The 26,126-nt window shown below is 36.9% G+C and overlaps 1 protein-coding gene across 1 annotated transcript in view; it reads left to right on the top strand.

The window, feature by feature from the left end:
- LOC128988142 (protein mini spindles-like) overlaps window positions 1-26,126 on the top strand; it is a 55,800-nt gene that overhangs the window by 2,615 nt on the left and 27,059 nt on the right. The window contains exons 2-16 of the mRNA XM_054409369.1: window positions 4,417-4,488; window positions 5,823-6,016; window positions 7,431-7,637; window positions 11,468-11,639; window positions 11,823-11,946; window positions 12,397-12,626; window positions 19,629-19,823; window positions 20,398-20,578; window positions 20,746-20,858; window positions 21,447-21,645; window positions 21,879-22,027; window positions 22,854-23,005; window positions 23,979-24,197; window positions 24,829-25,012; window positions 25,454-25,672. Of these exons, the coding sequence (XP_054265344.1) occupies window positions 4,432-4,488; window positions 5,823-6,016; window positions 7,431-7,637; window positions 11,468-11,639; window positions 11,823-11,946; window positions 12,397-12,626; window positions 19,629-19,823; window positions 20,398-20,578; window positions 20,746-20,858; window positions 21,447-21,645; window positions 21,879-22,027; window positions 22,854-23,005; window positions 23,979-24,197; window positions 24,829-25,012; window positions 25,454-25,672 (2,595 nt within the window). The 5' untranslated portion in view covers window positions 4,417-4,431. The remainder of the gene's footprint in view (window positions 1-4,416; window positions 4,489-5,822; window positions 6,017-7,430; window positions 7,638-11,467; window positions 11,640-11,822; window positions 11,947-12,396; window positions 12,627-19,628; window positions 19,824-20,397; window positions 20,579-20,745; window positions 20,859-21,446; window positions 21,646-21,878; window positions 22,028-22,853; window positions 23,006-23,978; window positions 24,198-24,828; window positions 25,013-25,453; window positions 25,673-26,126) is intronic.

Raw genomic sequence — 26,126 nt, 5'->3', positions numbered from 1 at the left:
TTAGTGGCATCAAGAGTATTATCTACGTTGTTTTCTTCTACTTTTATAACTATATCCAGAGGAAGTTTCCTCATAATCAGAGAAAAAAAGAAATTTGAGTTGGTATCTTCGCCTAAGTTTTGTAGACACCTGATGTGTTTGTCAATAACATCGAATAAGTTCCTAAGTTTTCCAGTGTCGTTCGATTTTAAGGGACTTAAGTCCATCAAGGCTTTGTAATGCGAATTGATTATGAGTTGTTTGTTAGCAAATCTTTCTTGGAGTAAAGAAATGGCAACGTCATAATTGTCAGCAGTTAATTGTAGACCAGCAATGCATAGTTTGGCCTCTCCATGCAAAAGGGAGTTAAGGTAATTGAATTTATCTACTTTATTTAAATATTGCTGACTGTGAATGGCAGAGTTGTACGAGTCCCAGAACTCTTGCCATTTAAGAATGTTACCTTCAAACATGGGAAGGATTAGTTTAGGCAGTTGTACTAAACTGCGTGGATTTTCCAACACTCGCTCGGACGAAAGACCATTTGAATTATTGGCATGATCATTGATAGCTTTCGTGTTGAAGGCTTCTAGTCTTACCTTCAAGGTTGATATTACTTGCTCACTGTCAAGTACGATACCAAAAAGGTCCTCGGCGTCGTCGGTACCCTCCACAGTTGCCGACCCGTTGGCTGTGTCTAAGTCAATCTGTTCCATCAAGGCTTCTAGGCGAGCTGAATAGTTTTGCAGAGTTGCCAGCGTCGCTAGTAGCGCGTTCCTCGAAGGGTCCTCGGCGTTAAGCAGTGTAGTCGCCTCTGCAAGGGTAGACTTCACACGTGCCGTGAGAGTGGCAGCCTTCTTCCTTAGTCGAGTCGTCATGTTCAAAGTTCAGTTGAAGTTGGACAGTACAAATAAGTGAAATAAATATCAGTTACTGGTGGATCGTTGCAGCTCTGCTACCATGTCAAATAGTTAGTTGTTCAAGTTTAAAGTTAGTTAGTTTTATAAGATTAAAAGTTAGATAAAACTGAAATAAGTTGAGAGTTTGGTTCACAGTTTTTGTATTTTCATAGTAACAATTATAAGTTCAAAACAATAACAAATGAATTATAACCAGCTGGCATTAAATATATTAATGTAATCCATGCCTTTGGCACAGTAGGCCTATACCGGTAGCTTAAAAAAGGTTGTAAATATGTAGAGAAGGTAGAGAGATAGGCCTACCTATTTTGTAGATTCCCATACCGTATATGAATTCCTCAATATTCTTCTAATACAACAGCATCTTAGATTTTGACCCACACAAGACAAATTAGTCAAATATTATTATCATGGAAATATGAATGTTTTCAAATGCATTTTTTGGTAGGTAGCCTATGAACCCATAACTTAATGATCGCATGAAATTCATATCAACAAATAATAACTAACAAAGACTATTTGAGAATTTTTTCAAAATTTTTAAAGCGTCATATAAAAAATAAATTAAGTTTAACTTTTAATTTGGAATTTGAAAAAAAATTATTGTGACCTAGGCCTATATTTTTAGAAAGGGCTTACAAAATGACACCTCATCCATCTTTCTAGCTTGGTTCTGAGAGATGCTAGAGTTGTTTAAAGTTTCATTAATGGGTCGTTTTTGAGCGTTTTTTGTAAACTTTTAAGGATGCGTAATTTTGAAACTGTAGTTAGTTGAGATATTAGGTTGAAATTTGGTATTTTTCTTAGTCTCCATTGGATGTACTTACCAGTATACCAAATTTCATCAAAAGCTAAGATGGTGAGGTGAAGATCGCACCACTGTTATGTTAAGCTACACCACTTTTTTACCTCTTTAAAACCATCGTGTGTGAACCTGGCAATAACTCAGCAATAAGTAGTGCGGGCGCTTGTAAAAATCCATGGCTTGCCGTTTTGCAGAAAAATACTTACTCTTACAGCATATTATGTTGTAATACGGCCACGCAGTGTAATACCTTTGTAATACCCATATACAGTAGACCCCCTCTTAACCGACCTCGTATTAACCGATAATCGGATTATCCGCCTTCGGTCGTAAAATAATACAGTTTGTTTTAACCGACCTTGCTTTGAGAGCAGCTCGTTTTAACCGCCGCTTTCTAGGAATCTCGGCATTTCCGCTCCCACGCTGGGCGATGAGAGCCGAACCATACGCTTATCTCCACAGGATATGACTAAGAATAAGTTATTTTGTGTTGCTCACAAAAAATATAGCACAGCCTATTGTCAGTTTGTCATCATCGTTCGTAGCTCGAGCGCATCTGATCTGTTTGTTGTCTGTGCGGCAAATGTACCAACATAATAAAGTGTGTTACGATTTTGAGAACTGATTATCTTATCACTGGAGTAAACAAACAACGCAACTTGTAGGGAGGGCAGGGAAGGGGGGTTAACAGCTCCAAGGTCAAGATAGTTTTTGTGCCTCGAGCCTCCAGTGAGAGGCAATAAATAAACGTCCTGTCTTGTAACAAAATGGTTGCTTGTATCTTTAATTTTGACAAAAGGTTCTGTACCGTATTACGATGGATTTGTAAAGCATCAATTAATAAATCTATATCTATAAAAGAGGATGTTTGTATATATACTTGTTTGTTTGTTTGTTTGGGGGTGATAAACTCGGACACCGCTGAACCGATTGCCACGAAACTTGGTACATACGTGTAGAATGTCATGGAATAGGTTTATACACCATCAATTTCGTGATCCGTCCAATAGGCTCCGCCCCAGTGGCTCTGGAGTTTCCCATGTTAACCTTATGAGAAATGGAATTAATGAATCTTAACAGCTGTTTCAATTAAACAAGTTGGTTCTGTTCTATGATGTTCAATAGCATTAAAGTTACAAGGATTACCAACAGGGTGCAGCACTATTATTTCTTTTACATTTATGACAACAGCTAATTTGCAACCAAAAAGGTGAGTGAGCGTAGCGAACGAGCTAACCTGAAGGCAAGTGAGCGTAGCGAACGAGCTCCAACCTAAAGGTGAGTGAGCGTAGCGAACGAACTTCAACCAGGACGTGATTGAGCCATGCGAACGAGATCATCTTGAAAATTAAGAAGTTAAACGGGGCAAAGCCCGCGGGTTACAGCTAGTTACAGTACTAAAGTTATTAAAATAGGAATTTTATTGACTCTTGCCTAGTATTATAATATATTCCACTGAAAGTAGGCCTATTTGACTTAACCGTGTTTTGTGTTTATTTGTGACTTTTCTATCAATAGGAAAAAGGAGATAAGAGTAGTTTACTTGATAAATAATGCAATTATGATTTCAAAATAATGATTATATAATTCCAAATGAATAGCACTTCATTATGTTATGATTTTAGGGATTGTCCGTTTTATCCGACCTTTTGAGTTATCCGACCTAGGTTTGGTCCCATTAGGGTCGGTTAAGAGGGGGTCTACTGTAGTCATGTAATAAAGGACATGTTCACGCACATGATTATCAAGGTCATATAGGTACCAGGAACAAATGGTGGTCATACAAAAGAGGCGTAAATTGAAAAACCACTCATGTTAAAATCTATGGCCGGCCGTTTCTTAGGAAAATTAGGCCGCGTAGCGTAATACCATATAGTCACGAGATACTTAAGGACACTTTACGCACATGACAGTATCAAGGTCATATACCAGGAACAAATAGTGGTCGTACAAAAGGGGCGTAAACTGAAAAACGCAATTGGTCATTTCAGTGTAATGGTTTGTTAATAGTTTTTGTAAAATTAAATTCTAGCCTCTGTAACTTAATGTTAATATACCGAATCAAAATCAATATAGGCCTAAGTTATATCAATATTTAATCTGATAATAACTTATAAAACATGATCTCTGCAGAGCTATTACCTACCCCAAGGCTGTACTAAAGATGTCAATAAGTTAGATTTAATTGCGATGTAACTTATTGGATGGGAGGCTGCAGATTCATTAATTTCCTAAAACAGTTTCAATGGAGCTAAACTTGTCCTATCATCTAATCATAACTTGAATCATAATCATGTATGAATCATAACATAACCAGTCAGTTGATCTGAAGTGTCGACGTTATATTAAGGTTAGAAATTTTTCATTAAGATATATAGAGTTTTCAATTTTTTCTTTAATTCAATATTTGACTGGGAAGGGTGTAACGATCTTTAGGACTTAAGAATTTTTTTTCTTTGACTTGTTAACAAATCACTTTCACTTCCGGTTGAGCCTGTACGTGTTGATTGTGAATATTGTACAATAGTAACTTAAGTGTTTGCCACCACACACCATTTATTTTTATCTTAGAACTGCTAAGCTAATACCTATGCATGTTTTTTTGTAGGCCTAGCAAATAGACTAATTGGATATATTTTATTGCAATTTTCTTGTACATTTGAAACAAAATGTGGTATTAATTCTTTATATTAAAAATTGTGACTTTTGCAGATTTAATAAAAAAAAATGGAAGAAGACACTGAATACTTGAAGTTGAATATAGAAGACAGATGTGTACACAAGGTAGGCCAACAAATAACATTTACTTAAGTTAAACCTTGTAACTCTCAACATTAATTATCAGCTCATGATTAATTGGAACAGCTGTAGCCATAGCCAGTCCTTTACTTAAAGAAAGCGTAGTAAAACAATTTATTTTAAGAATAGGTTGCCCTATCTTTATCAGTGTCGTTAAATTTAATATTGTTGTTTTTAATGTTGTGTAAAGGCTACATCCCTTATAGACAGTTTATTTTTGACATTTTGAAATAAAGAGTATTTTATTTACATTTGAAGAATTTATTCCTGTTTGCATTAAAAATAAATTGTTTAATTACTATTACCACTGTTTGCTTGTAAGACTAACTTGTCTGCATCTATAAATTTATGTTGTTGCTATTGTAAAAATGGTTTTTACCATTGAAAATGAATGAATAAATAAATAAATGGTGATCACACCCTAGGGCCTAAGTTTAATGGGAAACCATTTGAATTACAGTAGACCCCCTCTTATCGGGCCATCGGCATTAACTGATCAATCGGATAATCCACCCTCGATCGTAAAATATTAGTTTTGTTTGAACCGACCTTGCTTTGAGAGCAGTTTGGTTTAACCACCGCTTTCTAGGAATCTCGTCATTTCCGCTCCCACGCTCGGCGATGAGAACCATACGCTTATCTCCACAGGATGTGACTGCTATTTTTGTAATAGGTATAATCTAGAATTATCTTATGGCTAGAGTAAACAAACAACACAACTTGTTGGGAGGGCAGGGGAGGGGGGTTAACTACTCCAAGGTTGTAGCCTCCAGTGAGAGGCTAAAAATAAACATCCTGTCTCGTAACAAAATGGTTGCATGTAACTTACCTTTAATTTCGACAAAAAGTTCTGTAGGTACTGTACTACGATAGACTTTTAAGCAGAGTTATTAAAATAATAATTTTTATTGACTCTTGTCTACAACTATTATTTTTACACAGAAAATATTTTACTTTACTGTGTTTTGCGTTTATTTACATGTAATTCTTCTGTCAATGTGAAAAAGAAGTGTAGTTTATTTCATTAATAATGCAAGTAGGACTTGAACAATAAAGGTTATATGTAGCCTAATTCCAATAGAATAGAATTTTGTTTTGTTATTTTTTTGGGGATTGCCCGTTTTAACCTACCTGTAGACTTATCCGACCTAGGTCCAGTCCCATTAGGGTTGGTTAAGAGGGGGTCTACTGTAGTAGGCCTGTTATTGCTTTGTAAACGGATGTATGGTAACACTTTTAGAAATACTTTTAGAGTAGGCTACAGTGTGTTGTATGTTGCACAGTAAGAAAGTAACTTGTGTCTTCCCACAAATTTTCAGGCGTGGAAAGCCAGAGTCAATGGTTACGAAGAGGCGAAAAAACTTTTTAACCAAATAGCGGATGAAAAATCACCAGAATGGAACAAGTTCTTAGGTCTGTTAAAGAAGATGGTTGTCGACAGCAATGCTCTCGCTCAAGAAAAGGGTTTGGAAGCTGTTCTAGCCTATGTTGAAAACAGTGCTGTGGCGGGAAAGTAAGTAATGATTTTATTTTAATACAGTTTCTTTACAAAATCTGGTGTTAGGTATTTTTGTGTACATTGTGTGTTTGAAAGAACTATTGCGGATATTTTCCATCATGATAAGTGAAAAACAATTTTTTACAACAATTTAAGGAAAACCCTGAATCCTGCCCACAGGGGAGAAAGTAGGTACCCAAGACATTTAACAAAAGTAAAAACAAACCCAGCTAAAGTTGGAAAATCGCATGGAATAACCATACATATAACTGTATAGTAGTCAGAATGAATAGCATGCAAAAAACCAAATGAATTCTGAAACAATACAATAGGTTAGAACAAATGTGGGTATGAACAAAATGGGCCAACTTCACAAGGCTGGCTTAACCAAGACTGAGCTCACGTTTCCGACCGGTAACTTAGTGACTGTATGGAAGCGTTTGTGACGGGAATCAGAAACCGGAATAGTTTCCCTCAACGCCGTGAAAACTTATATTTTTCCTAGTGTTCGTAATAACCTCTTAAACGTGATAAACCCAATTTCACCAATAGCCTAATAAATTTCAAACAGAGGCTAAGGCTATCTAATCATAATGAGTGCTGAATAACTAGGTCTATAAGCTACGTTTCTGTGTGTATTAGGCCTAGTGGGTATTTGGGGGTTACTATAATGTAGCCTACTTGTAGAAGATTTTCGTCAAATCATCTGGAAGGTTCAAAATTTTCTTCACAAATTTTGAGAATTAGTCCTGTTTTAAGACATTTCCCTTCAATTTTAAAATTTTCAAACAAAGAATCAACATTCCATAATTGGTTTAACATAATTTTTGTATCAGTATTTTTCAAACAGGGGTTAGAATTTTTATCTAAATGAATTTAAGAATTAGTACTTGTTAGTACCGGTACTTAACGATTTACCTGGCACAAGCTATTTATAAAATTGCTGATTTAAATAAACTGTTGGTATTGGCTCATTAAATATTAATCCAGCAATCAATACCTATCGAGGATTAAGTACTAAATGCACAAAAACGTTTTAATACACCTTAAATGAATCTCAGATTAATTATCGGTTTATAAATTAATTTGATAGGTACTGGGATGGTTTTTGATGTTTTCTTGCAGAGTTGAGACAAGGCCCCATTAGAAAAACAGGCCATGCTGCAGCGCGGGTAGCGCAACACTACGTCACAGTGGTGGATAGTTGTACTTTTAATCTTGCTGTTAAAATCTTACAAACAGCAAGCTTTAACTTGGGATATGGCAGTGAATCTATCCACCAGTGTGACGTCATGGTTATGCAGCATGGCCGGTTTTTCTAATGGGGCCTTGATTGAGGATGTTATTGATGTTTACTTGCGTAGTTGAAGAACAACTTGTGTCGAGTGGCGATAACAGTTTTTTTAATCACTTGCAATATTGTCTACAGGACTGTAGGAGATGTAATGTCTGGGCTAGTGGCTAAATGCATCGGAGCTCCTAAAGCCAAGACCAAGGAACTGGCTGGACAAATAGCACTCATGTACGTAGAGATCGAGAAGCATGAAGTAGTTCTGGAAGAACTGCTCAAGGGAACGGAACAGAAGAATCCGAAAATTGTCACAGGCTGCATTAGCATTATCATCCAAGGTCTGAAGTAAGTACAAGGTTCAGAAAAAGTAACGATCCAATAACACAGGGTGAGGCAGTGAGAGCACCCCAATTTTCTTTCGTTGTCACACTATAAGTAAAGCAACAATGAATGAATAGCTGTGCTTATAACATCAATTAAACTATGCCATTTTCATTATGGTGTGGGTAGCCTCCGGATTGCGAATAATAACTATGATAGTGGTTTAAATACCTTATTCATGCAATCCAATTGTTGTCTCCACAACTAGTTTCAACCTGCTAGGAGGTCATCATCAGGTGAGTACAAGGATGAATTACTTCATATGAAGGTCGTCAGTAACAGTTTTTTTTTACATTTACACAAACACACGACGAATAATAAACACATAGTGCGCACACATATACGGCCGATATGGAACCGACGAGCGATAAGAAAATGCGCGTGATGCTTGACCAGCTGTTTACCCTACAGTCTAGACGCAACTTTCGCATTCTCAACACGGGTCCGCTTGTCAAGTTCAATGTTTTTATCGGCCGTATATGTGTGCGCACTATGTGTTTATTATTCGTTGTGTGTTTGTTTAAATGTAAAACAAAAACTGTTACTGACGACCTTCATATGAAGTAATTCATCCTTGTACTCACCTGATGATGACCTCCTAGCAGGTTGAAACTAGTTGTGGAGACAACAATTGGATTGCATGAATAAGGTATTTAAACCACTATCATAGTATGCCATTTTAGTAAACATTATGCCTGAGGCTATTAGAACTGAGATTTCGATCTGGAAACCTATTTTTGAAATAGGTTAGGAGTTAAGGAAAGGCCAATTGGCTGATTAGGATTATTATGTACAAGGATAGGGATCAGCTAGCTTACCTGGTAGATAGAGTCCAGATTAGCCTTGATTACACATAAAACACGCGTCAAACACTCATCAAAGATGTGATGACCATGGCAAGAAGCCTTAGACTCAAGAATCATTTTGCCAATCAAAATCTTCCGACACCAGACTCGACCACTATGACATCGCTTAATAAATTCAAACCACCATCTGACTTTGACCCGCCCCCGTTACCACCGGACCACCCAATAGAACAGTTTATCAATCTCATAGTCCAAAACATATCAGATCCTTCCTTTGAGAAATCAGTCCAAGAGGCTGCCCAACCCAACCTAACCTTGGATGAAAAGCAAGCCTTGCGAGATCTGAAGAACAATAAAGACATTGTGATTCTACCAGCCGACAAAGGTTCCACAACCGTAGTCATGAACAAGACAGATTATGTTGCAGAAATTGATCGTCAACTTTCAGACTCCACAACCTATCAACTGTTGAATGAAAACCCTACAGAACGCTATAACTCGGAACTTCAAGACCTCATCAAACGGAATGCCTCTCTGAACCAGCTTACCCCAGAAACGGTCAGACTGCTAACGCCAGAAAACCCATCCACCCCAAAATTATATATTCTCCCCAAAATACACAAAGATACCTTCCCACCACCAGGTAGACCAATTGTCTCAGGATGCGGTTCTCCCACAGAAAGAATTTCGGCTTATGTGGACACCTATCTCCAGCCTATAGTACAAAATCTCCCATCATATATCAAAGACACAACAGACTTCCTTCTTAGACTTTCTTCAGTTACAAACAAGCTCACACCTAACTCCATCCTAGCTACAATAGATGTCACATCCCTGTATACCAATATCCCCCACGCCCACGGACTTGCTGCAGTTGAACATTACCTTGACAAAAGAACTAAAGGTGAACTCCCTAAGACTTCCTTTATCATCAGCCTCACCAAATTCATCCTTGAAAAGAATAATTTTCAATTCCTGGACCGCCACTACTTGCAGATAAAAGGGACTGCCATGGGTACCAGGATGGCCCCCTCATACGCCAACTTGTTTATGGGAAAACTTGAAAATGACTTTCTGCAAAAACAGACTCTACAACCAACTTGTTGGTTCAGATACATAGACGACATCTTTGTCATTTGGCCCCATGGAGAAAATAGCCTCAACCATTTTTCTCAACATTGAAATTCACTTGGGAATTATCTGAAACTGCGGTTCACTTTCTTGACGTCATGGTGGAACTGAAAAATGGCTCAATCTCCACATCTGTCTACACCAAACCCACCAACCACCAACAGTACCTACACTACAACAGCTGCCATCCCAACAACACCAAACGCTCCCTACCCTACAGTCTTGCCTTAAGAGGGAAACGAATAAACTCCGACAAGAAGAATCTGATAACTTACAACAAACAACTCCAAACTGCTTTTGAAAATAGAGGATACCCGACACAAACAGTCTCTTCGCAAATAAAAGCGGCCCAAAATGCTACCGACAATCCACCTAAGAAAACCAAAACCACCTACGATGTCAACCTGGTGACTACTTACCACCCAGGCCTCAACAGGCTCAATAACCTTTTGAGAACCGGCTACAACATGCTTCGAAGCTCCACCCAGACCAAAGATCTCTTCCAAAAACCCCCCACCATAGTCTACAGACAACCTGCCAATCTAAAAACCATCCTAGTCCATCCCAAGTTACCCGACCCGTCCGTTGAACCACCTCCAAGACTGCCCCCAGGTTCCTACCCATGCAATGAAACCAAATGCAAGACCTGTGGCATCAACATTCCTGCAGAAACCTTCACCAGCACATCGTACAACAAAGAGTACAAAATAAAAGACCACATAACATGCAATAGCGAAAGCCTGATCTACCAACTACAATGCAAACTCTGTCAAGCTCAATATATAGGCCTAACCACCCAAACTCTTAGGAAAAGGATGAATGGACATAGACAGGATGTTAAAACAAACAAATACAAACCCATTGCAATACATGCAGCAAACCACAACTTAGACTTTGATACATGTTTCACGACAAAAGCCATAAAATCCCTCCCCAAAGACCAATGTAACAGCTCCCTACTCATAAGGTGGGAACTAGCCTACCAATACATCACTGATTCCAGAAACCCTCCTAACCTTAACATCAGATAATTCACCCAACCATTCCCTCAGCTAGCTTCATTTTTATAAAAATCAACCACCATATGTATATATAGAAGTATATGTGTATATAGATGTACATAACAACAGTAATTTTAAACAACAGTTGGCAACACTATTGTGGAACTTTTGAATTTGAACTGTAACTGCCAGTTTTCTTTCTTCTCCCTTCTGATGAAGTCCCTAACTGGGACGAAATATTAAGTTTTTCTGTGTTGTGTCATGTGTTTTATGTGTAATCAAGGCTAATCTGGACTCTATCTACCAGGTAAGCTAGCTGATCCCTATCCTTGTACATAATAATCCTATTTTTGAAATAGTGATTCTTGTGCAAATACCCAGATATTGTTTGTAATTTAATAATATATAAACACTTTGCGCTAGTTTGTTCATATTTTTCATTGGAGTTTCAGTTTTTATTTTTAGAGATACCTAACATGCATATTTAGGAAGTTCTATGAATGAAGATGGTTTGAATTTCGAGTTGAATTATACAGGGTGAGTTTTAATTGCCCCCCCCCCAACTTTTTTCTACATTTTTTCAAATATCAATCCCAGAACACTTCCAAACATTGTTGGGTAGTAAGTACTTCATTTTGACAAGGTGGTCATTTACGTCCTGTTAAAATTCACCTCACACTGCATGTAGATAACCTTTATAGTGTAGCTGCACAGTGCACACATTATTTTTTTAAGCCAATCATGCTTCAGATTGAGAAATCTCCAATCGCAGTTTGGTTGAAAACACCAAACATCACTTTACAATATTAGCCTTTGGTGCGTAATTGTTGGTATAAATTGTCATTTCAATTTTCAGGGAATTTGGAATAAAAGTTATCACCATCAAACCGATTTTGAAACGTTTGCCCCAGTTGATTGAAGACAGGGACAAAACAGTACGAGAAGAAACCAAAGCGCTCGTTGTGGAAATGTATCGATGGATCGGAGCCGCTCTGAATCCTCAGCTTACGTTCCTCAAACCCATCCAGGTATTATTTAAAATTCTGATATTTTCTGTGTTAACGCAGGCCATCTTTTTATTTTTATCTATTAACGTACCTTTCCTTTTTTTCTTTTTTATGGAACTGGAAGGTATATCTGTTGTAGTGACATTCTTAACAACCAAGTAAGTTGATGATTCTGTTAAGATTGAAATTGTTTTGTCTTCACAGATGACGGAACTTAAGCCTGATTTCGACAAAGTGAGCGGACAAAAGGCAGCGCCAACTAGATATCTTCGCTCGCAACAAGCCAAACAATCTAAGATTGCGGCTGAGACAGCTGAAGCTGATGACGGTGTGTATTATCAATGTTAGATTAAACAGGCGATGGTGTTTTGAGGAAAAAGTTATTATTCTGATTATTGAGGATTTAGTAAGTGTCTTTGTTTGTTAAATCAAATATAACAATCTATCTAATCATTGAATGTTGATTCAAATTAATTTTGATATTATGTATTGTCTATTATAATTTTATTTCTGTGCAATGAAAAATTTTATTATAAAACAATATTTGATTGTAGACATTTTATGTCCTTACTTCAACCTGAACACAAAACATAAAAACTTAATTGATAAATATAGTTTAAAGCTAAATTGGAGTAACATAGCGTACTCTATTGGAATTTTATTACGTTTCTTTTTAATTTTATAAGGTTATTCATTGTATTTTTTTAAATTTTAGTTGACCTTGGTTGTTTCAAATGTTGAAAAATGCTCTAAATAAAGGTAGTTTTTTATTCTTTAGGAGAAGAAGGAGACGAGTGTGATGACGGAGGCGCTGGCGATGTAGACCCTTACGAGCTCATGATAGCCGTGGACATTCTCTCCCGACTGCCGAAAGATTTCTACGAGAAAGTGGAGGCCAAGAAGTGGCAGGAACGGAAGGAAGCGGTGGATGCCTTGGACCAGCTGTTACAAGGAGGCCCCAAACTGGAGAACGGCGACTACGGCGAGCTAGTACGAACTTTGAAAAAGGTAATGTAGAATGTGATTACATTTTAATTACTTACCATTGTGTAGAATGTGAAGTTTTTATGAATCAAAACAATCACATATTGTAGATTTGTAATCTTAGTGTGACGATCTTGCAAAACTGAGTACACACTACTCACCAACAATTTGGCCTCGATGTAGACTGTAATCACAAGGGTGACTTTTCACTGGTCATTGCCAAGTCAAGTTAAAGACGATCGACACTCGATACACATCGAAACTAGGGATGGACGGGTCTCGAAATTTCGAGAAATTTTCGGGAAATTTTAAATCTCGTTCTACGAGACGAGATTTTTTTTTTGACCGAGAAATTTTCGAGACGGGAAAACGTTCGAGACGGGAAATGACCGGTGCATAATAATAACCTAGGAATCGCCGCTAGGCCTACATTATTAGCAATTGAATACTGAAATAAATAATGTTGAAGTAAAGTGTTTTATTTCCCCTATTCCTCCACAAAACTACACATTTAATTTAACATTATAAACGGCCAAACTTCATTTGGAGAGTGGAGACGTATTTCAACATCCAGAACTGCCACTTGCTACAAGTACAAGTAGGCCTACAGACGACTTGGACCCCGGACGACAATGACGACATAGAACTATAAAGGTCGAGGTGAGTACCAACTTAAATGCATTAGGAATAAGATGTTTGTTTATTCCCTAAATAAATATGTTTATAACACTTTTTAAAAGTAAATTACAACCAAAACAACAAGTTTCCTTATCTAATATCAATATGACCTGTGCCGAAATTACGTTATCAAACATAGCTTGAAGCCAATTATTAGTCACAAGCTATCCATGAATGGTAAAAACAATAAAACTTTGATTGAGAAAGGATTTTTTAAGGTTCAATTAAAGGTCAAAAGTATGTTTTATCGATGGTTGAACTATATTATGCGATGTATTAACTTACCATCTCATCCCATTGTAAATTTTGAAGTTCGTTTTTCGTGTCTATTTCATGCCTGATGGCACTGATTGCTAGTGTAAACGAAATTTGTTTAAATTAATGTTAATTTCATGATTTGTGCTTTATGTTTGATTTGGTTAATAACTCTAGATGAGGAGAACTAGTCTATTGTTTATCATTAGGCTATATCGTTCTATTAGGTCAAACGACAACGCTCAGACACTAAAACAACAACAAACAAATTGTTAACAAAACACGACCTCTACAATGAACAAAACAGAACTAACAATAAAAGTGTCTTCAGCTGTTCCATAATTACGAGAAATCTTTAACTCAATAGTCAAAGGGATTGTGTTTTATCATAGATAAAACCATAGATAAAACATACTCCCAAAACGTACTCAAGCCTATTCATTGTTAGTTCTGTCGTGCGTGTTCGGTGCACTGTAGAGGTCGTGTTTTGTTTACAATTCTTGTTATTTCAGTAATTTATAACCTTGTATAACCGAATAAAACCATCTAATCACAACCAATAACTCGTCTCCTAGTTATATAACCAAATAGTAAAGCAAAAATCATGAAATTATCCCTATAACAATAGAAACAAAATTTCGTCGACAGCAGCGCCAAGTGTCACCGGACATGAACTACACATGAAAAATGAGCTTCAAATTGACAATGGGATGAGAAGTCTACTTTTGTTCTATGTATTACAATAATTCAATTTAATAACCAATTGCCGTCGCGATCCTGTAAACGACAAGTTACATGTTACAAAGTTTGATTTCTTTCTCTTTGCCTTTGCACATCAGACTAAAAACTTTCGTTACTCTAATCGGCGTCAACAGACGACAGACGGAGACGATCAGCTGACGTAGTGTTGTTTACAAACAAAGAAGTAATGTTGTGCTCCGAACAAGTGAAATAGGCCTAGTTTGATTTAATTTATTCAATATTACCTTGTTTAATTTTACTTAGTTCCATTTTCCACCTGCATTGTTTAACGTGAATGTCGAAATGGAGCCTGAAGAAACTGCTACAACGTCAAGTAGTGAGGAAACAGCAGTCGGCAAAAAGACCAGTGCTCCTATTTGGGAGCACTTTGTGAAAATGTCGGCAACAGCGACTTCATCTGGCAGTAGTGCAAGTGAAATTGCAAAATGCCTGCATTGCCAATCGAAGATAAAGACCAGTTTTGGTAACACCACAGGTATGCATAGGCATCTTGAAAATAAGCATTATGCTAAATATTTGATATTTAAAAAGAACCAAAAAGAAAATGAAGCAAAAAAGTTTCAAAAAAAAATACAAACAGGCCTAGCTAAGCCTATACCTCCCGTAACACAAAGAAAATTGACTGACTTAAATCAGTGGAATAAAGATAATCCTAGGGCTAAAGCCCTAACAATGGAAATCGGGAAGTGGATGGCTTCTAGTCTACATCCGTACAGCCTAGTGGAAGAACAGGGTCTTAGAAATGTGCTTAGAATTGCACAACCATTGTACAAAGTTCCTTCTAGCAAGACATTCAGTAGGAATATCATTCCTGGACTATTCCAAGGAGTAAAGGATGTTATCCATAACTCCATAAGTAAACAGAAATCCATTTTAGCCTCAATTACAATAACCATAGATATGTGGACATCCCTCTCAAATGAATCCTTTATGGCACTAACAACACACTTCATGGATGAGAATTTCACTATAAAAAACTACTGCTTAGGATGTTATGGTTTTCAAGGGGAACATACTGGTGAACATATTGCCCAGAAAACTAATGAATCACTTGAATATTGGGACCTAAATGATGTGGCAATACCCATTTATGCTGTCACAGACAACGGCAAAAACATAACATCGGGAGTTAACATGTGCAAGCAGCTTACTGCCCTTAGATGTTTTGCCCACACCCTTCAACTTGTTTTGGTAGATGCCAAGAAAGGCACATCAGGTATGAGTGAACTGGTAACCAAGGCACGCAAAATTGTTGGCCATTACAGGCATAGCTCAACGGCCACTGAGCGTCTCCATACCCTCCAAAATGAGATGGGAAAAGAACCTCTCAAACTCATTCAAGATGTAGAAACCAGATGGAACTCTGAATACCTAATGCTCTCCAGACTACTAGAAAATAAGGAACCAATAGCGAGAGACTTAGCTTCTTCAGGCAAAATCGATAACTTGACTGTTTCAGAATGGCGATTTGTAGAAGCTTATGTCAAAATCCTCCAGCCCCTTTACCAAGCCACAGTTGAAATGTGCTCTTCAATTATGCCTACAGCCTCAATGGTAATTCCCATACTATACTGTATTGAGCAGAAATTGAAAGCCATTATTGAAGATGACACTGGTGTAGGGAAAATGTTTTCAAGGCATTTACTGCAAAGTTTACTGTCCAGATTTCCTAGAAATATGAAAATCGACCCGTACATCAATGCTATGCTTGTTGACCCAAGATTCAAAGACATTGCGTTGGAACCACATGAAAGGTCACTATACTTATCAGAGTTTAAGAAACAAATAATGGCATCCAAAGGACAACTTCCAGTTGAAGAAGACAAAAGCCAAAGTTAGTACAAAAATATTTTTTAATGTAAGATTATGTTTGGTTTTGATTTTTGCAGTTGTAAGGTTAGTTAAATACTCAAATTATGTTTTAAAACAACAAGTTTCTGCAGTTCAGTACAATACTTAAAAGGTTCATTTGAATATATAAAATTGAAGCTGAGATGATGTAAACTTTTATCAAGCTAACATTCAATAAAACCACATAAAAATGTCCACCTAAATAAGGAAAATTTCTCGTTCATGTGATTAAGGTTATCCCTTATCAACTAACAACTAACAAGATAAAATAAATAGTCTTGTAAAGCTTAACATTTATTATTCAATTGACAAAAATACAGAACAACAGACATAACAGTTGAACAATAGAGAATGATGTTTTGTTAGCATGGGATTAAAAGAAGGAACTATTAATGTAGACTAGGCCTAATTACATTTTAATTTTTTTATTCATGACATTACACTTTATATTACAGTACTTAGTCCTATATCTTCTTTTTAGGAAAAGAAGAAGTTAAGTCACATTCACTGTGGTCCGTTTTCATCATGAAGGCTGAAGCGAAGAAGGCCCAAGAACCAGCAGCCGGTAGCACCAAGCTAGATCAGCTAGTAGATGAAGAGCTGAAGGTGTACTTTGGTGAGCCAACTATTCTGCCATCTGAAGATCCCTGTGCTTGGTGGAGGAAAAATGAAAGTAGATTTCCTCTAATGAAAGTTGTAGTTCGTAAGTACCTTGGTATCCCTGGGACTGAAGTTGCAAGTGAACGAACATTTTCCTCTGCAGGAAATGTAGTCACTCCATTGAGGCAAAGGCTAACAATAGAACATATTGAAGAACTGGTGTTTTTGCACCAAAACTCTAAATTAATGTATGAACAGGGGGAGTAGGGCCTACTTGAATTAAGCTATACCAGTAAATGTTATAAATATAGTTTTTGATCTCTTTAAGGCTGTTTGGATTCAGAGATATGTAAGTCTCCCTTGACTGAGTTTTATGTATTGTTTTATTGTTTTATTATTTAAGGTATCTACCATAATCAATTTAAATTTTGACTTTGTCCTTATTTATGTATTGCGTAGAGTTGGGTCTTTCAAATTCTCATACTGGTGTTTAAAATTCTCAAGTTAATCTACTTGTGTATTTCATAGAATTGTAATACTATTAATTCTTGAGAATTTAATAATTTGACAAGTGGTTGATGTTATTTATTGTTTTACTTGACAATAGTCCAATGAGTTCTTGAGGCTGAGGCTAACAGTGTACATGTTATAGGCTAGGCTTGTTTGTTTTTATCTAATTGTCATTTGTGTTTATTAAAATCATATTATTTTTTATTATATGATGATATGATGATTGATTGATAAAAAAATAACATATCTGTGATTGTGAACCTTGTCATAGTCATTTAATAGGAAATTATTTGTGGTAGGCTATTTTTGTTTATTTTATATTGTTGTTTAACAGGATTGTTTACGTTTCGTTTTTTGGTTTTATTGATAATTTTGTCTATGTTATGTCCTATCCTATTATTTATTATGTTTGTTTATTGGTTTTATTGATAATTTTGTCTATGCCATGTCCTATTATGGCTATGACCTCCATTTACAATTTTATTTTATGATTTGTTGTTTTGACATAACCAAAGGATGAGAAGTTTTGTAAAGTGTAAGCAGTGTGTGTTATGTATTACTAGGTCTACTGTAAACATAGCCAAAACCAGTCACTCCAAAATCAAATAATTCTCAAAAATTACACAAGACTGAAAATAATGTTACTTGATACTTTACTATTAAGACTGATCTTTGGACTGATATGTTTTGTATTTTTCAAAGTTTTACTATTGTAGTTTTATACTTAACTAATAAAACTGATGTTTTAAATTGATATAGCCTATTTTGTATTTTTCAAAGTCAAACTATATCCTAACTGATATCACCATGTTTCCTATGCGTATTAGTTATTTTTAATAAGGTAGGCCTAATTAACATTTATATTTTATACTGCTGTTTTTAATGATGTTTTTAATAAAAGATTTGAAATATTCTTGCCTATTATTGCATTTTTTGTATTTTACCAGTCATCTGTCATCAAATCGGTAGGTATTTAACAATGCTACAAAATCAGGTTAAAATGTCGAACGCGCATTTCTCGTTATGTATGAGAAGGGAAATCTCGTCTCGATCTCGTCTCGAAATTTTATGAGAAATAAAAAATCTCGTCTCGTCTCGTCTCGAACTAAAAATCCAATCTCGTCCATCCCTAATCGAAACACAAAGACACTCGAAATCTAGGCTGCAACGTGAATGTTTTTCATAGATTTGGACACAGTTGTCATTTGATGGCTTCTTTATTTTTGTTGTCATCATACTTAGGCCTAATAAGTGTTTCCTAAAGACCAAAACCAAAGTCTCGCATATTGGGTCAAGAAAGTCCCGTTTCATCCCACTTCAGCATAGGCTAATATCCTGTTTTATCCTGCGTGTAATTTCTGGTTATAACCTGGGCGATCTTTTTACATACCATGTTTAAATAGTACTTTAAACCTTGCTGTGCTGTAATGCGGTTTATAAAATAATTAAATAATTTTAAGTTGGTTTTTTATCTTGAAAAGTATAAAAAAGATAAATGGGGGCAGAGTCAATACCTACTTTATTACACATCTAATTTTTATTCCCACACATGGTCTAAAATCTTGTTTACAATAGTATATTACGTTACTAGTCCTGAAAATAAGAGTTTGTACGTGTGTGGTCGTTCCTGTGCGAGACTAAGTCGAGATTACCATACGAGTCCGGTACACACATTTTGGACGATTTATGTACAATAGGTTATGCCATACTACTAAATCTGTACAAATCTTTATATATTTCTACCAACTAAAGGACTAAAAATCACTAGTCATAACCTCGTTTTTGTTTTTAACCATTCATTGCCACCTAAATACAGTATAATCAGGTGATTGGTGTCCGGTAAAACTCATTACAGTACAGTAGTACGCAATGAAACCCCATGTGAATAAGCTGGCGGCAAACAGCTGTTTTCTGGACAAAATCCTTGCATGGGAAGTTCGTCAAAATAATGTAGTGTGGCGTAAAAATTATTATCTTGTACAAAAATCTGTAAGTCAATTTTCTTTTTTCATATGTAGAAATTAGAAGGCTAGGATTACAAGTATTCTTATAGAAACACTGCACTTAATATTGCATGTTTGAGAAAGGATATGAAATTGACCAAAGTTGTTGAGTGCAAGACTGTAAATAGCATTTAAGGTTCTATTTTAAAGAAAAGCCAGGTGGCTGGTCATGTTTTTTTTATAAAAGGAAAGAGTTTGCCAGCTTACCTGATATAATAAGAGCCCAAGGGACAATATAAGGTCACAAATTAACACTGATATATTACCCTCATATAGCATGTCTTCAGAGAATAAGGGAATTGTAGAAAATTTACTTTCACAACCTTATGTTTACGTTAAGTAATATATTATTAAATTTGTTTTCTAGATGATAACGAAGGACAGTAACGTGGTTATAGTCGCTTTAGCTACCAAGTGTTTGGCCACCATTGCCACAGGGCTGAAAAAGAGGTTTCAACCTTACGCAGTCGCCTGCATCTCCGGACTGTTGGAGAAGTTCAAAGAGAAGAAGCAGAACGTGGTCGTTGCTTTGAGAGAAGCAGTTGACGCGATCTATGTCAGCGTAAGTTGCAACAAGAGTTAGATAATTATTATCTATACTGCAATTTTTTTGATGCCAGGGTTTTTTCTTATAAGTTTCTAGCAGCGACTTCAGTTTTCAATTCTGTACTGTACGAATAGCTGTAATTGGAGGTACAAGTTTCTCTCAACTTCCAACTATTTAGTTAAGAAAAAGAAATAAAAAAATTTGTATTTCTTTTAACTTTTTTTTTTTGCTGCTCTAATCATTGTTTTTGGTAATCGTGGTCTCTGATCTAGAATGTTCTTGTATTAATATAATAGGTTTGTACTGTTTGTAGGTTTTTTTATTTGATTGTAGATTCTGAAACAAAAAAAAAAGTTTTGCTAGTCGATCATGGAAAATGTCAACAATAATTTTTTACAATGCACCCACAAAAAAATCTTAAAACAAAGGAACCTCGAGTTTTGTTAACTATGAATAAAACTGGATTATGACAACAAGACCTATGAATTTAATTTTCCAGTTTTAGTGGGGATCCTGTGTTAACGTAAACTTACCAACCACATTACACTAGTGGAACAAACCAAAGATTTTCACTACTATAACTTTGCAGACCACACTTGAAGCCATTCAAGATGATGTGTTGGCAGCTCTGGAGAATAAGAACCCTTCGGTGAAGGCGGAGACAGCGGTTTTCCTGGCCCGCTGCTTCACAAAGTGCACCCCTGTGGTTCTCAACAAGAAACTCCTTAAAGCTTTCAGCGCTGTTCTGCTCAAGACTCTTAACGAATCTGGTAAACAATTTAAATTATTTGATAATTTGAATCAGGTTACATTACCAACTTACACATAACATTCCACAGATTTTCCAAGATATAAGGTCTTGTAGGCAATGCTAAACATAAGTCTTTTGTTGAAACAATACGTCAAGAGCTTCATCTATTAAATATTTCGTTTACAGATCCAACAGTTCGAGATGCTTCTGCAGAAGCGCTAGGAACGGCAATGAAAGTCGTCGGAGAGAAAGGAATTGCACCGTTCTTGACTGATGTAGACAACTTAAAAATGACAAAGGTAAAAAAATTAGAATTGACATGAGAGAAGATAGTCTACCTATGAATATGAATAGATCCAACTAGATGTATCATCTACCTTTAGATGTATAGATGGTCTAATTAGGGGTCTGCTGTTGGGTCGGGAAGATGTTACAAGTTTTTGGCCAAAATCAAGTTCTTTTGGATAGTATTCATTAATTTCTGTTACTACAATTATTTGTAGAATATTTTAGAATATTTTATATCCCACAATCATGGTGGTAATGTGAATGACATCTGTGATCGTGACTATCTTCCTTAAAATCATGCATATCATGCTGCGGTTGCAGGACAATGAAATTGTAATTTTACTTTCACACAATCATCACTGATGCTTTTTGCGATGAATATTGCGTGAATAAAAGCTCTAGCAAAGCTATAATATAACTTACCTGAATTACATGTGAAAATTATTTCTCGAATAATTCAATTTTGTGGGAAAAGTGTTGACCTGAACCTATCTGAAATCTCATTGATCGTAAATAGATGTATATTGTGGATAGGCCTACCTATAGTTATCTTAGGCCTACTCCGAACAATTGCTAAACTTTCTTCTCAATCTTCTCAGATCAAGGAGGCCTGTGACAAAGCGGAGCTGCAGGTGAAGCAGCCTAAGGTAGTAGCTAAGAAGCCGGTGCCCGCTGCTGCCCCCGCTAAGACTGCTGGCTTTACGGCTCCTAAGCCTGTTAAGCGACCAGCAGGCTCCACTACAAAGAAGCCGTCTGGATCTGCCGGCACTAAGAAGGCTGCTCCCAGCGCCGCTCAAAGTAAGTTATTTATTTCTGCATGTATTTTAAAACAGCTTCGTATCCCAAAGGGGATAGCAGCGCATGTGCGCCACTGGTAATTTTGAGGGAATTTAATTTAAATCTTGCCATTGATTATTTTATAAAGTTTTTTTTTTCATAAGTAGCTCTCAAAATATCTTTAAAATTCTTGAACATTGTTTGAGTTGAAAAGTTGTTTTTAAGTACTCGCACTTCACTGTGGTTCGTTGCAGGTGCCAAGAGTAAGCCTGTGGCTGAACGAGAGTTGACTCCCGAGGAGGTGGATGAGAAGGCCGAGGGTATCTTCCCTCCAGAGCTACTAACTGGTCTGGCCGACTCCAACTGGAAAACTAGGATGGCTGCGGTGGAACAGTTCAACCAGGTAATTTTAGACGCAACCATGATATAGAGCATCAGGGATTATTTATTCATTTAATTGGAGGGAGAAACGTTAATGTTTGCTTGCAAACAAAATTTATGTGCAGTAGAACTCTTCATATCCCTACCACTCAGATTGCTTACATGTTTGCTATTTTATAGCTGTGACAATTCCTTGAATAATATAGGAAAGATGTGTTTAGTTTGCTTTTAAACAACTTGTAACTGCTACGAGTATTAATTGCCTTCAAAAAAGTTTTGTAAGGAAAGGCTAAATGAGGATTTTGAATGGTAGAATAAATAGGAAAGTAGAGAAGCACAGGTCGGCCATTGAACACACAGAAGATACAAGATTTCATCGCCTGGAGGACTTTGTCAGCTTTCTATAAACTAGACAAAGTCACACAGGAGATGAAGTAGTGTGCCTCATGTGTTTTCTGTGTGATCTATGGTCTATCTGTACTACTTCTTGAATTAAAAAGATTAGCCTCTAATCCACCAACATTTACTTCTGTTTCTTCAAGGGCTTTCACTTTTTATCTCCCATAATAGTAAGTTATAAAGACAGGTTTGGAGTAGAAAAAGTAGAGGTTATGTTGTGGATGAAATACCACTTACTTTAATGACCCTTATATTTCTCCTTTAACACATTCATACATACATACATTCATCTTGAAACATTGGAGAAAGTAGTGTGTAAACCGTGATTTAAAGGAGGCCTTATCTTAGTTTGAGTTAAATTGAGTTTGGGGATAATGGGCCTAACTGTCTACTTTTTAAGTCAATGTGGAAAAAATAATATTTCTCTGAGTTTACCTGGTATTTTGCAGTTGTTACCTGCACTGGATCCTGCAGAAGCTACGGCTCAACTTCTGCTGCGACTCATCAACAGGAAGCCCGGTCTCAAAGACACGAACTTCCAGGTGGCCAAACTGAGGTTGGACGCAGTCAAGACCATCGCAGAGCACTTCCCTGTGTCTATGTGAGTGTCCAACATTTGTTGAACTGTAGTGAAAGAATTGCAGATACAAACGAATAATACCAACATAAAAAAAAAATTATTTATTTGGGAGAGGTTCATGTTAGGCCTACCATACTTGTTGGAGATAATCATGGACGTTGCAGTGATCTCGGTAAACAATCACAATATTGCCGAGGGGCACTTGTCAAAAAATTCATAAAATTAGTTACTTCAGTAGGCTTTTAACGAAGTTACACAATAAACATTGCCTAGGTTTGGTCAGGCACTTCCTTAGGGTAATAAGAAATAAATTGGTAAGGTTTGAAACATTACTTGTTAAAGTTTTACAATTTTGTGTTAAAATAAACAGTGTTGTGGTTGGGATCACTTGTAGAGGGTCTAAATCCAGGAAGGTTTTAGACCTTGAGCACACATTTTGCATTTTGTACTTGATGCTGAGGGTGTAAACGGGCAGTAGCAGAAGGTCTAAATCCCGGAAGGTCTTAACTTACAGCCAATGAAGAAAACCTATCCACTGTTACTGTTTTTGACCTTGCGTAATTTATACCTTGGGACCACAACCTATATTTTCTAATTAAATGTTAATAAAATAAGAGTTACTGTGGGTCTAAATCTCAGAAGGTCTAATTAGACCTTTGGCATACAGTTTGCACTTTGGACAGGTAGCAGAATGTCTAAAATGAGAACCTTCCACCACTGTTCGCGTCTTGTCATCTGTAGCGGAAGGTCTAAAACAGTAACATTGGATAAGTTTTCTACATTGACTGTACTATGAAACTCTCCGGGACTTAGACCTTCAGCAACACTCCCTTAGGTTGTATGGATTGTGTTTTACATACCTTGAATAGACAGCAAAAAGTGTCACAACGACTCCCTCCTGTAGATGTTGATGGTACATAAAATTGCTTAGCTTAAAACTCCTAGTTCCCATTCCCACGTAACGTACTTATTGGAATATTCAACGTTGTTGCAGCACTGCTCTAAGCGCTGTAGCGACAGATGTGGCCGAGAAGCTGAGCGACACAAAGACCCAGGCGGCTGCTTGTGACGCTCTCACAGCATTGGCGGAGGCTACCAAGCTGGAACATGTGACAGTACAGGTGCTGGACTACGCCTTCACGCAGAAGAACCCCAAGGTGCAGGTGGAGGTGTTCAACTGGCTTACCACAGCTGTAAAGGAGTTTGGATTCGGGTGAGTCGAACCTGACAAGTAATTAGAATTTTCTTCTTCATGAGGAACTGGTAAAATTGATTTAAATAAATACTTAACCAATATTTGTATTCAACTCTAATAAATTAGAAGATACAACATAACACACAATAGGGCTGAAAATTCAGCAATAGCAAAACACTGTTTGGAAACTGATCACATAGTTATACATGTTTTTAATTTTACGGAGAATAACAATATGTCTAATAACACTTGAAACATGTACAGTAGAACCTTGATAACAAGACTCATGGGGATTTTTAAAAAAGACTTGCTATCAAGGTTAACTTCTTATCGAGGTTTGTAATAACATGTGATTGGGGTAAAATAATTTTAAAAAATTTGAAAATGACACTTGTTATCAAGGGAGACTTGTTATCGAGGGTCTTCTTATCAAGGTTCCACTGTATTTACACTTGTACTCATGTAACACGAGACGATACATACATAAGGTGATAGTGGTGATTGGTTTAGATTGGACACTCCAATCATCATCAGACCTGATAGGTGAATGTTTCACAGTAGCAAACATCAAACATCAACGCTTTATCATTTCCTCTTATAATTTCTTATTTATTTGTGACAGTGTTTAAAACTCCATCGTGTTTTGCAGATTCCAGCCGAAACTCATCATGGACAATGTGAAGAAGGGGGTGACAGCCATCAACCCTGCAGTGCGCAGTGCTGCCATCACCTTTGCAGGTGTCTTGTCCATGTACATGGGCAGTCAACTCATGCTGCATTTTGATGGGGAAAAACCAGCCCTGACGCAACAGATAGCCGCAGAGTGTGACAAGGTTTGTAGTTCCGTTGGTTTAAAATTGGCAAGGCAAGAGTCTATTTGTAATTAGGAATAAAGAAAAACTATTTTACTTAAGCTGGGTTTTATAACACACTCAACAGTTTATACATTACATTAACAGTTCAATGTTACTTTAGAGAAAACGGATAACAAAAGGATAAGGCTGGCAGAGAACGGTGTATTTGTATACTGGAGGGTGAAGCTTCAAGAAGCTTTCACAGCATCCTGATTTGTGATTGGCCCTTGCCTTGTCAACATGAACCATGTTCGAATCTTAACTCTTCAACAAAAACTTTCATCCAAAGTTTTTGCAAAAATGTCTAACTCCCCATGAACCCAAACTAATTGCAGTTCCAGGTTATAGAGAATTGAACTTATACTCTATACCTTTAAAAAAAATAGGTACAACTTTCAAAATACAAGGTTTTTGTTACAGCATGCTAATGAGACGCCACCAATTGCAACGCGAGGGGCCAAGAAGAATGAGCCAGTAGTGGAGACGAGACGCAACAGCGTGGACACAGTGCTGAGTGCGGCTGCGGAGGAGGAAGAAGAACCAGCAGCTGCGGAAGTGACAGGTCCTGTGCGACGAGTGGACATCTCGCCCTTCCTCAACGAAGCCTTCATCAACGAGCTGCAGGACAAGAACTGGAAGGTAGAGAGATCGTAGCTCTTGTTGATTTTGATTTAGAGTAGTGATGGTCGAAGCCATAAATTTTGAATCGTGATATAGGGATGATGTAGCGGAGTATTCAATATTTTGCCACGATCACCGGAGACGATGATGATGTGTACACGACCGCAATAGGTTACACTACTCAAAATGTACGATAACAATATTTAACGCAGCTTTTTCAAATACATCTCCTTGAATTGTACTTAAAAAAATATTTTTGCCAGATTAATTTAGGTGATATCTAAGTCTGATCTACCCCAGTCTAGGAGAGTGTCCACCAGTGTTGGCCGCTAGACTAGTAGACTCCAACACCAAGATAGCAGCAGCAGCAGCCATCACACTGTGTCAGAGCATTGCTGTTACATTACAAGTGTGACTGGCTGTGTAGGTGAGAGCAGAGGCAGTACAGAAGATGCAGAACATGGTGACAGAC

Source organism: Macrosteles quadrilineatus, unplaced genomic scaffold (assembly GCF_028750875.1).
Source record: "Macrosteles quadrilineatus isolate MER2022 unplaced genomic scaffold, UCM_ALF_1.0 Scaffold_2__2_contigs__length_208266976, whole genome shotgun sequence".
NCBI lineage: Eukaryota > Metazoa > Arthropoda > Insecta > Hemiptera > Cicadellidae > Macrosteles > Macrosteles quadrilineatus.
This window is presented reverse-complemented; position numbering and strand designations above follow the sequence as displayed.